General features: G+C 36.4%; 1 protein-coding gene across 2 annotated transcripts in view; it reads right to left on the bottom strand.

Annotated features, from left to right (window-relative positions):
* Rttn (rotatin) overlaps positions 1-13,486 on the bottom strand; it is a 194,107-nt gene that overhangs the window by 77,750 nt on the left and 102,871 nt on the right. For both annotated transcript variants that reach the window (XM_008824930.3, XM_029559532.1), the window contains 3 exons: positions 5,040-5,168; positions 3,876-3,986; positions 29-187 (listed from right to left, as the gene is read on the bottom strand). In XM_008824930.3, the coding sequence (XP_008823152.1) occupies positions 29-187; positions 3,876-3,986; positions 5,040-5,168 (399 nt within the window). The remainder of the gene's footprint in view (positions 1-28; positions 188-3,875; positions 3,987-5,039; positions 5,169-13,486) is intronic.

Consider the following 13,486-nt stretch of genomic DNA (forward strand, 5'->3'; position numbering starts at 1 on the left):
AAGAACAGGGTACGAAAAAGAAACGTACCTCCCGGCGCACCATGCTACATTCTGACTGATCCAGAAGAATGTTCACCACAGTTCCCCAGAGCCCACCAGAAATATTCTGACAACTGTTTGCCAAGGACACACAGCCAGCTTCGAGAGTAGTTAGTGCTGATCCCAAGCCCAGTGAGGTGAATCTCACCTGTCAAGTTAAATACAAAGGTATCAAATCCAAGGATACTGTTCCCTAACAAGAATTCATCCTTCTAGTACATAAGATATTACAAATTTATAAATATGGTATTGACTTCACAAATCTAAATAAAGAACACCTATAGAAAACAGTATCCTACATATTTATGAATGAACAAAAATTCTGTATCATAACTAAAAAAACCTGATAATCTAAAAAAGGAAATTGGATTTAATCAAATGTTACATAACTTTAGAACTAGGTAGGTATATGGAAGTATAAAAAGTAACTGTACTTTATAAACTATTTTAGGGAAAACATAGGATACTTGCACATATCTTTTAACATAATTTTTATTTATTCTTCTTAAAAAATACCATTTTACATTTTTTATTGTTTTTGCATTGTTTTCCAAATAAATTGCTTGAACTTTTTAAAAACTGTTTCAAAACTACATAGCTGAATTATATCTCTTTATGCGGCATTACTATTTTCTCCAAAATTATTTTCAGAGAAAACTGTTTCAAATAGAGTCAATGTGGTATAATAATGCTGGCCATAGTACAGCTGCTATTTAAGTCACATACTTTGATGCATTTCTGAATTTTGACCCCAAAAAATTTCAGGATAACTACAAGGTAAAAATAACACAGTCACAAAACAGTCAAGTAGTAAGTCCAAGTGCAAAATGCCTAAAAATGCAAGTTCTAAGTTCAGACCAAACAATTTTTCTATAAAGTTTTTTTTTAATAGAATCTGGCCATTTCTTGTTTAACATCAGTGAAGTAATAGCTAAGACTACAAAGTTATCTAATATATATTGTTGTATTAAAATGACACTATTCACTAAATGGCATTTAAATGCCACTAGGCTTTAAAACTGCTGTAGGTTGGCCTTGGAAAGAGATATGTCATTTTCCACCCGCACCAAGAAAAGGTCATGTGCACACACAAAAGGAAGGTAGCTATTTGCACAGCAGGAAGGGCACCCTCACAAGAAACCAATTGTGCTGCACCCTGACCTTGGACTTTAAGCCTCCAAAACTGTGAGAAAATACATTTGCATTTTTTAAAGAGATTTACTTTTATTTTATGTGTATGAGTGTATTTCCTGTATGAATGTAAGTGCACTCATGTCGCATAATGCCTACGGAGGCTAGAAAAGGGCATCAGGTCCCCTGGAACCAGGTTTATGGATGATTGTTAGTTCCAATGTGGGTTCTGGGAACTGAACCCGGGTCCTCTGCAAGAGCAGCCAGCGCTCTTAACTGCTGTACTACATTTCTGCTTTTTTTTTTGAGACAGGGTCTCCCTGTAGCCCCAGCTAGCCTGGAACTCGCTATGTAGACCAGGCTGGCCTTGAACTCACAGAGATCCACCTGCCTCAGCCTCCCGAGTGCTGGGTCTACAGGCATGCACCACCACACCCAGCTCATTTCTGCTTTTTTAAGCCACCCATACTACAGTAGTTGTTATGGCAACCTGAAAACATAATACAGACTTTTATACTAAGAAATGGAACAAATGAAACAAATTTGTTTCTGAAACAAATACCTAAATATAAAGAAGTGACATCCAAACTGCACAAAGGTTAGAGGTCAGATTTTTGAGTCATGTAATAGGAATATGAATGTGAAGGTGACTCTGGTGTGATATCAGACAGGAATGAAGAACATGTTAGTGGAAACATGGTTTTGGAAGAAAAGAGATCCTTAAAAGGTACTGCTATGGCTTAGATCAATTAGCCTCAGGTGTATATGTTATAGGCGTGGCCCCTTGTCCATGCAACTACTGGGAGAAGGCAGAACTGTTAAAGGAAGCCTTCTGATCATTCAGTAGCAAGCCCTTGAAAGGGATATTTGAAACCCTGGCCCTTCTTTCTTTCCCTCCCTCCCTCCCTCCCTCCCTCCCTCCCTTTCTTTTTCCCAGCTGCCATGAGATGAACAGTTTTATTACCTTATGAGTTACCATCAAGATGCTGCCATAGGCCCCAAAGCATTGGGTCCAATTGCCTAAGTACTGAAACCTTCAAACCTGGAGATGAAAATAGATCTTTCTTTTTGAAAAAATATTTTATTTTTATATTATGTGTACGAGTGCACTGTCTGCATGAATGTAAGTGCACCCATTCCATGCAATACCCACAGAGGTCAGGAGAGGGCATCAGATTCCCCTGGAACTGGAGTTATGGATGGTTGTTAGCCACCATGTGGGTGCTGGGAACTGAACCCGGGTCCTCTGCAAGAGCAGCCACTACTCTTAACTGCTGAGCCCTCTCTCTCCAGGCCCCTTTCTTTCATTTTAAGCTGTTAACTCTTATTCATTATAGTATTGGAAAGCTAGCTACACAAATGGAAGTAAAAGATGGTCCAACTGTGCTCAAGTCCTAGTGTTTATGGAAGGTAAAATTTGTGAGCAATGAAATTTGATAGGTAGTTGAGAAGACTTCTAAGTAAAATGTTGGAGGAGTATATTGATTCCTCCTGAGTGCTTATAGCAAAATGCAAAAGGAAATATAATTTGAATAGATATTAAGGACAAATAAGCAGAAAGGACCATAGTAGAGATTCAGAAAATCCTCAGACTAACTAACCACGTACAAAATGAGAAATCTTGTTCTAGAAAGACCGTGGAGGTATTCTGAATGTTATTTTGTCATCTCAGCAGGAGCCAGGAATGGAGATGGGAGAGTGTCAGCAAAGATACTGCCAATGTGAACTTCAGGAGTTGAGAAAAGTGACTGGAATGAAGGGAGCCTGGGGGACTTGGATTCCATAGGCCCAGTGAGATAGGCTTAAGAGGTAGGCCCACCACCGAGTTTTGGGGAGCTAGAAGCTAAGACTATTACTCCAGTGGGCCTGAAATCCACAGTATCAGGACAAAGATTTAAGCCTTAAGCTCTAATGGAATTTGCCTTCCAGATTGTAGACTTGCTTAGAAAATTATTACTTTCTTTCCTATTTCTTGCTTTTGGACTGGGAAAGTACAATCTATGATTGACTATTCTAGCATTAAATATAGAAATACTTCTATGGTTTCACAGATTCACAATTAAGAACAAATTCTTTCCTCAGGATGAATTGCACATGAATTCTCATGTATTCTTGATTTACATGATATTCAGATAAGACTTTGGACTTCAAAGCTTAAAGTTGATGTTGCATTGAGTTAAGATTATTTTATCTATTGATTTGGAATGAATGGACTTTGCGAGAGAGAAGAATATGGAATTTAATGGACTGCATAGAAAGCTATAATGAACCATGACCCTCCAAATATCAATGAAAGCCTCAATGACCAATGTAGTTTGGAAATAGGCCTTCTACAAGATAATTAAGATGAAATGAGGCTGTAAGGGTAAGGCCCTACCCCAATAGGACGGATGACTTCACTACACATCTAAGGAAAAGCCATGTGAACATACTGAGTGAAGGCAGATATATACAAGTAAAAAAGAGGACTCATCAGAACTTGGTTATACTTATGCGTGAACTTTTGACTTTGATCAAAAAACCTATTTCTCTTATGGAAACCACCCAGACTACAATGCCTAAGGGAAGACAGAAGGCTAAACAAACCACAAGCTATAGAAACTATAATAATCTCACAATATTACATGAATATGTATAAACATTTCTATTTTTGTTTCCATTGCTGCTCTCTACATACAATGGACGTGGTTCTCCTTTATACCAACCTCTGGGTCTCGATCAACCCATAATGGGATTAACCAGGCCAAGCCTTGCTGTGCAGGAGAGTGTTCTTCACTGTGACTACCCAAAGGCAAGAACCAAAGGGATATCCACTCCTAGAATGAAAGGGGGAGATAGAAGAGCTTCAGACAAGTTTAGAGTTAAAATAACTCTAAATTTTTTAAAGAAAGATCAAAACAAAGTAAAAAGATGTTTATAAGAAAGGTTTATCAGGCTGAAGAGATGGCTCAGCAGTTAAGAGCACTGGCTGCTCTTGCAGAGGACCTGGGTTCAATTCCCAGCATCCACATGGTAGGTAGTTCAGTTCTAGAGGATCCTATGCACTCTTCTGGTCTCTGAGGGCAATGGATGGCACAATTGCATTTATATGCATGCAAGCAATACATTCATACACCTAAAATTATTTTTAATAATAATAAAAAAGAAAAAGGTTTATCTATTATTTGATCAAAATTAAAAAATGAGAATTTTAGCATTTCTTAAACATAACAGGTGGATGATTTCAAGTACAATAAAAAATTTTTGAATGTGTATAAATGAGTATTTGCCTCCATGTATGAATATGCACCATGCCTGGTGCCCATGGAGGGCAGAAGAGGGCACAGGATCTCCTGGAACTGGTGTTACAGATAGGTGTCATCTGCCATTTGCATGCTAGAAACCAAACTCAGGTCCTCTGCAAGAGTATAGCAAGTACTCTTAATTGCTGAGCAATCTCTCCAGTCTCCAAAACAATTTTTAAGTACAATTCAGACATGTACAATATACAAGTCTGCAAACATGCTGTAGTTAAAAATAATTGCTTTTCCTAAAAGATTTAATTTTATCTGTGTCTGTGGGTTGGCATGTCATGTGTGTTTGGGTGCCCGTGGAGGCCAGAAGAGGATATATATTCTAGAGTTGGAGTTACAGATAGCTGTGAGTCACCCAATGCGGATGCTAGGAACCAAAACTCAGGTCCTCTGGAAAGACAGCAAGTGCTCTTAAAACTAAGCCATCTCTCCAGTGCCCTCAAAATAATTCTGATCTTAAAAATGAGACAAAAGAAACATTTTCATATGGCAAGCTTATAGGGATGAAATGTATTAGACACAGCACACTCTTTTTTAAGCCACTATTCAGATGATGGCAGCTTGTTATGCTCTCACCGAGCTTGGAGCCTGGGCCATCATCTCATGGGATAAATGAAGTAAGCAAAGAACAGTGCTCTTCGTAACACCTTTTCCCATGAAGGACATAGCATTCCCTCCGCGTTCCACATAAAAAGAAGTGATGACCTAGAAAGCAAACACAATTTCATCACGCTTAACCTCTTAGAGGAGGATAAATATCTAACTTTCTCTTGACTTATCTAATCAAATCTTAGTCACATAAAGTTATAGTGTTCTTAGCTTATTTATTAACAATGCCTACAGTGATAAATTGTGTTATGTGTATATTTCTATAGTTTTAAAAATGTTCTTAAAGATTTTTACCCCTGGGATTTGTTCAAAGGATGTTGAGTGCCTTCTCAGGACATTTCTGAGATTTAGAATATACACTTAATATTTAAAAATATATATTTTATTTATTATTTTTATTTTCATGTGTTTGAGTATATTGCCTGCATATACTCAGTGCACCCATGTCATGAAATGCCGTGGAGGTCAGAAGAGAATATACATTTAATATTTTTAAATGTTACAACATCTTAAATCAAAGAGTTTATAAATACATGGTTATGTAGCTGGACTAGAGCCATCTGGTCCCTCGAATATAAAATCAAAACAGAGAACCCAAAGCCTAGAACAACTAGCTTTACATACCCCAAAAGAAAACCACAAAGGCACATCAAGATACTAACAGAAACAAACTTAAACTAAACAAAGGAAGGTTTGAGTCTCATACCAGAACTACAAACAAAAGAATCCACATGCCAAAGTAACAGCGAAAAAATAATATGAAAAACCCAAATACTATGTCTCCACCAAGCACCAACAGTCCTATAGAGAAAATCTACAATGAGAACGTCCTAGAGATAACCCAGAACACAGAATTCAAAAGGACAATTATAAACATGATCAAAGAATTCAATAAATTTTAAGAACACACAAATCAAGAACTAAAAGAAGATAGGGATAAACTTCTGGAGGAATTCAGAAAAGAGCTAAAAATACTGAAGACTACTCAGGCTGAAATGAAGAAAGAAGTGAAACACTCAGTAAGCCAATTAGAAACGACAGGAGAAAGCCTCACCAATACAATGAATGAAATGGAAAACTGATAAAGTTGACAAACTGGATCACTCAAGCAAGATTAGGAAAAATTTAAGAAAACATAGGAATGGAGTATGCAGGAAATGTAGGACACCATGAAAAGACCAAATGTACACATCATAGGCACAGAAGAAGAATCTCAGGATAATGTTATGGACCAGATCTTCAACAGGATTGTAGAAGGAAATTTCAAAAATTTAAAGAAAGACATGTCTATACAAATACAAGAAGCACATAGAACACCAAATAGACAGGATCAGCAAAGAAACTCCCCATGGCATATCATAGTAAAAACACTAAATGTACAGAACAAAGAGAGAATACTGAAAGCAGCAAAAGAAAAACAACAAATCACATACAAAGGAAAGCCCATCAGAATTGCAGCTCACTATTCAGTGCAAACTATGAAAACCAGAAGAGCCTGGACCAAAGAATTGCCAGGTTTAAATGACCAGAGACGCCAACCCAGAATACTTTTCCCAGCAAAAATGTCTATTATAGTTGAAGAGGAAAAAAATTTTTTGCCATGACATAAACAGGCTGAAAGAAAACATATCCATAAAACCAGCCCTTCAGAGAATACTTGAAGCAATACAAAGAGCTGAAGAAAGGAATGACTATATCCATGGGGTAACAAAAAGACAACTAAATGAAGGTATACCTATGGAAATGCATAGTTAGACCAAGAATGCAAACAGAAATTAAATAACAGGAATCAATATACATCCTTCTATAATAACTTTAAATATCAATGGACTGAAGTCCCCAGTCAGAAGACACAGGCTAGTTGAATGAAACAAAAGCCATCTTTTTGTTCTCTGCAAGAAACCCATCTCACTTTCAAGGACAGGCACTTCCCTTAGAGGGAAATGCCTACATTAAAAGCTCAAGTGCCTACATTAAAAATTGAAAAGGACACAAATAAATGACAACACTGCAACTCAAGATACTTGAAAAACAACAACAAATGAAACCCAAACCCGGCAGACAAGAAGAAATAACAAAATCAGAGCAGAAATTAATGAAATAGAAACAAAGAAAACAATACAAAGAATCAATGAATCCAAGAGCTGGTTCTTTGAAAAGATAAACAAGATAGACCCTTAGGCCAGTTAACCAAAAGAAAGAAAGAGCATCTCCAAATCAACAAATCAGAGATGAAAGGTGAAACATCACAACAGACAACAAAAATATCCAGAAAATTATTAGGGAATACTTTAAAAACCTTTATGCTATTAAATTTGAAAACCTAAAAAAAATGGATGTGTATCTAAAATCATGGAAATCACCGAAGCTAAACCACGAAGAGATCAATAGCTTAAAAAGACTCGTAACACTTAATGAAATTGAAATGGCAATACAAAACCTCCTGACTAAAAAAAATCCCAGGACCAGGTGGATTCATAGCAGAATTCTACCAGACATTTAAAGAAGAGCTATATCCAATACTACTTAATTTATTCAAAAAGTAGGAAACAAAAGGAGAACTTCCAAATTCCTTTTGTGAAGCCAGCATCACTCTAATAACAAAACCAGGTAAAGATACAACCAAAACAGAAAACTACAGACCCATATCCTTAATGAACATAGATGCAAAAATTCTCAACAAAATACTTGCAAACTGCATACAGACATAAAAAAGATCATTCACCATGATGAAGTTGGCTTTATTCCAGAGATGTAGGAATGGTTCGATACATGTAAGTCAAAAAACTTCATAAATCATATAAATGGACTCAAAAACAAAAACCACATGGTCATTTCAGTAAATGCAGAGAGGTTTTTTTGAAAAAATTCAACATGCATTTATGTTAAAAGTCCTAGAAGGAATTGGACTGAAGGGAACATGCCTCAATAAAATAAAAACTATATACAACAAATCCAAAGCCAGTATCATTCTAAATGGAGAAAAACTGGAAGCATTCCCATTGAAATCAGGACCCAGACAAGGCTGTCCACTATCTCCACTCCTCTTTAACACAGTGCTTGAAACTCTTGCAAGAGCAATAAGACAAGAGTGGGAAATTAAAGGAATACTAATTGGAAAAGAAGAGGTCAAATTATCCCTTTTTGCAAAGGATATAATCTAAGAGATGCCAAAAATTTCACCAGAAAACTCCTCAAAATGATTAATGCTTTCAGTATAGTGGCCAGTTCTAAAATTGATCTACAAAAATCAGTAGCCTTTAAGACATTAAAGACCTCTACAATGAAAATTTTAAATCTTTAAAAAGATTGAAGAAGACATGATGGAAGGACCTCCCATTGCTCATGAATTAGAATATTGTGAAAATGACCATCCTACCAAAAGCCATTTATAGATTTAATGCAATGCCGATCAAAACCCCATGACATTCTTCACCGAATTGGAAAAAAGGAACCTAAGATTCATACGGAAGCACAAAATATCCCAGATAGCCAACACAACCTTGAGCACAAAGAGCAATGCTGGGGGAATTACTATACCAGATTTCAAACTATATTACAGATCTATAGTCATAAAAACAGCTTGGTACTGACACACAAAAAATAGACCCATAGATCAACAAAATGTAATTGAAGACCCGATCATAAATACATGCAATTTCAGTCACACTTGATATTTGACATTGAGGCCAAGAAAATTTCCTGGAGGAAATCGAGAATCAAGAAACCAAGTATCCCAATTAAAAGATGGGCTAAGGATCTGAACAGAAAATTCTCAAAAGAGAAAAATAAAGATGGCTAAGAAACATCTTAAAAGGTGTTCAACATCATTAGTAATTAGGGAAATGCAAATTAAAACCACTTTCCATCTTACCCCAGTTAGGCTGCCTAAGATCAAGAGCACAAATGATACCAAATGCTGGAGAGGACATAGGGAAAGGGGAACACTCCTTCGCTGCTGGTAGGATTGCTAACTCATGCAACCCCTATGGAAAGCTGTGTGGAAATCTCTTAAAAAAACAAAAATAAACCTACCATTTGACTCGGTTGTACCACTCCTTGGCATGTACCCAAATGAGTCATCCTATTGGAGAGACACTTGTACATCCATGTTTGTTGCTGCTTTTTTCACAATCACTCCCTCAACTGATGAGTGTATAATGAAAATGTGGTACATTTATACAATGGTAAATTTATCCAATGGAGGTACATTTATACAATGGAGTACATTTATACAATGCAGTAAAGAAATACAAAATAATGAAATTTGTAGGTAAATGGACGGAACTAGAAGCTGTTGTACTAAGTGAAGTAACACAGACTCAGAAAAATAAACACTGTATGTTCTCCCTCATATGTGGATCCTAGCACCAAATCCTTATATGTGAGTATGTATCCAGATGTAACTGCAGGAACCAGTATAATGAAAAGGAATCAGGGAGGTAAAGGGACAGAAAAAACTTCAGAACAAGAGGAGACAGATGTTACTAAGGGAGAAATGGATAAAAATGGGGCTATTTAAATGGGAGGCAGGGAGAGAGGGTTATACAAAGAACCTTAGGGATAAAGGAAAAGAAGGAGCTCAAGAGAGGTGGGACCACAGGAAAGTGGTATTATTAAAGGAGAAATGGGAAAATTGGAGCAATTTAAATGGGGAAACCATGGCGAAAGGGTTAGACCTGGAGAGAGTGAGGAGAGATAAATAATGCCTAGCTAGTTTTAATAAACCAGAGGGAATCATATTAGTCCAACAACTTAATGACAAATTACACGTACAATATCTCTACATGAGTCCATGTGTATAGCTAAAGGTTACATAATAAGAAACAGTGCCAGATAGAAGAAAACTTCCATGAGTTGTTGGCCAGGGTGGTCCAAGAGACTCCCCAAACTAAACAGGCTATTGTCACAGTCCTTGATTGCCACCCAGAACTTGAAGGTAAGACCCTATTGCTGAAGACAGAACATACTCGGACACAGGATTGGAGCAATAGAGCTGGAATTGTCCTGAAACCACTTCCCCTGAAGGCAAGCTCTCATAGCTTTGGAGTTTGGAGAGAACTAAGAAGGTGTCAAGGGAAAACATCAATTGATGTCCCAACACCAGCTTCAAGACCAAGTAAACACATCAATGACCAGCACAGCATACATCATTGGTGCAGCAGCGGCACTTTTATCTTGGGGGCAATCAACAGCTACCTACCTAATTTAACTAAAAGTCCACTCAATGGGAGGAAACCCAAGTGTGGTACTGTAGACATAATCAAACACACATGGCTAGAGTGGTTATAGATCTTAGAGAAAACCCCAAGACTGTCACATCCCTAGTCAAATGTAATTTCTTACTATATGTAAAATATGTATCCTTATATTTACAGACAAGTATCCCAGTCACCAGTCATCAAAGAAGCTTATTTTGCACCAGCTGGAGACTATTATTAAGTACCACAAAAGGTCACAGGTGGCCAAAGTGTAGAGATTAAGAGTCTGAAGAATGCTGGTCCTTGGATAGGACTTCTGTATTAAACTTCACCCACCCAGAAGCTGGGGGGTTGAAGGACTGTAAGAGCCAGGGAGGAGGTGCATGACAGTATGGAAATATAGTCCTACAAGCCTGGGAACCTACTCATATGATTCTATGGCAATGGTGTCAGCATATACAAGTCCCATACAAACTCAGACAGACAAAAAATCAGCATAGAACTGGGGAAATGAACAGCAGAACCCAATCTTAGCTAAAGAAATACTGACAACTGATTACTGCTAGGGAAGAGCTGACCTTCCTATAGACAGGCTGACTAGACCTCAGTGAATGGGGCCACACTGGGGAACATCTGGGGGTACTGATTTGACACAGTGGGCCTTAATACTGATGACAGGGTATATGGGTTCCTGTGGGAGGCTATGGGAGGGTGTTGATGGGGATATAAAGATGGTTAAGATTGTCTGAGATGTTCTGTATGAACTACAAAAAGTCAATGAAAACAAATTTTAAAAAAATATTAGCTCTATAAAACTCACTATCTGGGTCTTGCTCAATTTTAGGTTAAATATAAATCCAAACTTTCCTTACTTCTGAGAGATCTATTGATCATTTAAGTATATGCTTATTATTTCAATCATTAGTTCTCAGTATTTTTCTCCCCCACATATCTGAAAAGTCTGACATGTCTCCAACAGTGACAACAAAGCTGTATTTCTCATATTTCCTTTAACCGAGGAGTGGCATCAAAAAGCCCTTCTGCATGGTTTAGGAAATCCTTTCATTTAAGTGGCAAACTTTTTGGACTATTTCTGTATAAGTCACATATTTTTCCACAAATACGGGTTTGATAATTATCTGTGAAATAACTACAAAAAAAGACTCTTTGGGGTTGGAGAGATAGCTCAATGGTTATGAGTACTGGGTGCTCTTAAAAAGGACCTGGATTCAGTTCCCAGTACCCACAGGGTGGCTAACAACCTTCTATAACTCCAGTTCCAGGATTTCTGATGCCCTCTTCTGACCTCTGTGAGCACTGCATGACATGGGTGCACTTACATACATGCAGGCAATATACTCATACACCTAAAAATAATAAATAAAAAAATAAAAGACTTTGTAGATGGTCAACCTAAAATTTTAAAATTCAGTACACAAACATATCAATTAATTAGCTCATAATAATTTTTTAAATGATATAATTTTAAGGCCCCCAACATATGTGAGGGAAAAATTTGATATTATATTCAAACAAACAGCCACTTATTTTTTGCACTAGGACAACTGAAAGTACCCTGGGTCTGTTCAAGGCCTCAATGTTATTGATGAGAAACTCCTTGAAATGGGCCATTTTACTTTATCTGCCATTTAGGTTCTTTAAACCTTTTTGTTGTTATGGTTTTGCAATTCATGCAACAAAACAAGTTATATATATATTGTGTGTATATATATATATATATATATATATATATAATTATATATATTTATATATCCTGAGTGTTGGGATTAAAGGCATGTGCCAGGGGTTTTGACCTAAGATATAATTTTCCTAAAACATATAATTTAAAATTATATCTCAAACAAATGAAACAACACTGACCATAAAACTGAATGGTAGCTTCAGAGCCTCAACTACTCTTCCAACATGTGTATTTACTTGAAATTTTTCATAATTTAAAACTTAAGTTTTTAGGTAACTACATTCAAAATTAAAATTCTCAATAATCAAATCCTTATAATTTTCTTTACCACCTGTGTAGTTATTTCATTTCTAGATTATAAGGGATATGCCAACAATTTTGGTACTCTTTGTCAGATCTTTGGAATTATATATCATATACTTCATTTTAGGGTTTAAATTACCATAGTTTTTCAACTTACCATAATTAGTAATGAACACTTTAAAAGTCTTCACCACTACAAAATGCAAATATCAAATTTGTTGTGCAGAATCATAATGACTTGATTTTAGAAATATGACTCCCTTTCAAAAAAGGAATCAACTTAAAATACTGGGGAGTTTCAAAATAAATCAGACCAAAAATGACTTCATTTCTATGTTCACTCACATAAGCCTTATTTTATCTTTAAAAAGATGAACCTGGTATATAAGGAAAAGACCTGTTCACCTAAATAGGCTAAGCAGAAAGTCCCAAGATTAAGCATGAGTCTGCTATAGTCTATAGTTTCTAATGAAAGTGAAAAATCTCTTCATATTAATTTCTTGTCGTTGAATGTAAAGATATACATGTTTTTCTCTTTATGGTGTTTCATGAAGCATTAAATAAACTCCCCTATTCATTCCAAGTCAGGATTTATTAACCTATTCCTTGACTAATCAACTCTGCTATAGTTGATATCCCAATTTAACTCAACATAGAGTGAGGTTCCCACCCTTTGAATTACTATAGTTGTATTCCTGATCTGAAAAGGACAAAATTCATTTTAAAGAGATGTGTGTCTGGGCTGCAAACTTGGCTCAGTGGTTGAGAGCATCTGTTCCTTCCCAGAGGATCTGAGTTCAGTTCCCAGCACCCATGTGGGAGGACTACAATCAGCTGTAACTCCAGCTCCAGGGATTCAATACCTCTTCTAGCCTCTGCAGGCACCTGCATTCACAAGCAAATACCCACGCACAGACCCAAACACATACACATAATTAAAAAACCAAAATATATTCAAGGTGATGTGTGCCATAAAAGGTTTATAAATGAAATATTTATAAATGACATTATTATAATTAATACCATAAGTTAGGTACTTGTATGTTGAATTATATTTCAAATCCACTAATGGAGCTAACTCTTAAAAATGCTATAATTAATTATTTTAATTAACATACCTGTATAAAAAAATCATATTTCTGATCATGGATATCTAGCAGCATGCAGTAATTAATTGCCATTTTGACATGTATCTTGTTTTGGTATTT

Source organism: Nannospalax galili, unplaced genomic scaffold (genome assembly GCF_000622305.1).
Source record: "Nannospalax galili isolate Female #2095 unplaced genomic scaffold, S.galili_v1.0 scaffold709, whole genome shotgun sequence".
NCBI lineage: Eukaryota > Metazoa > Chordata > Mammalia > Rodentia > Spalacidae > Nannospalax > Nannospalax galili.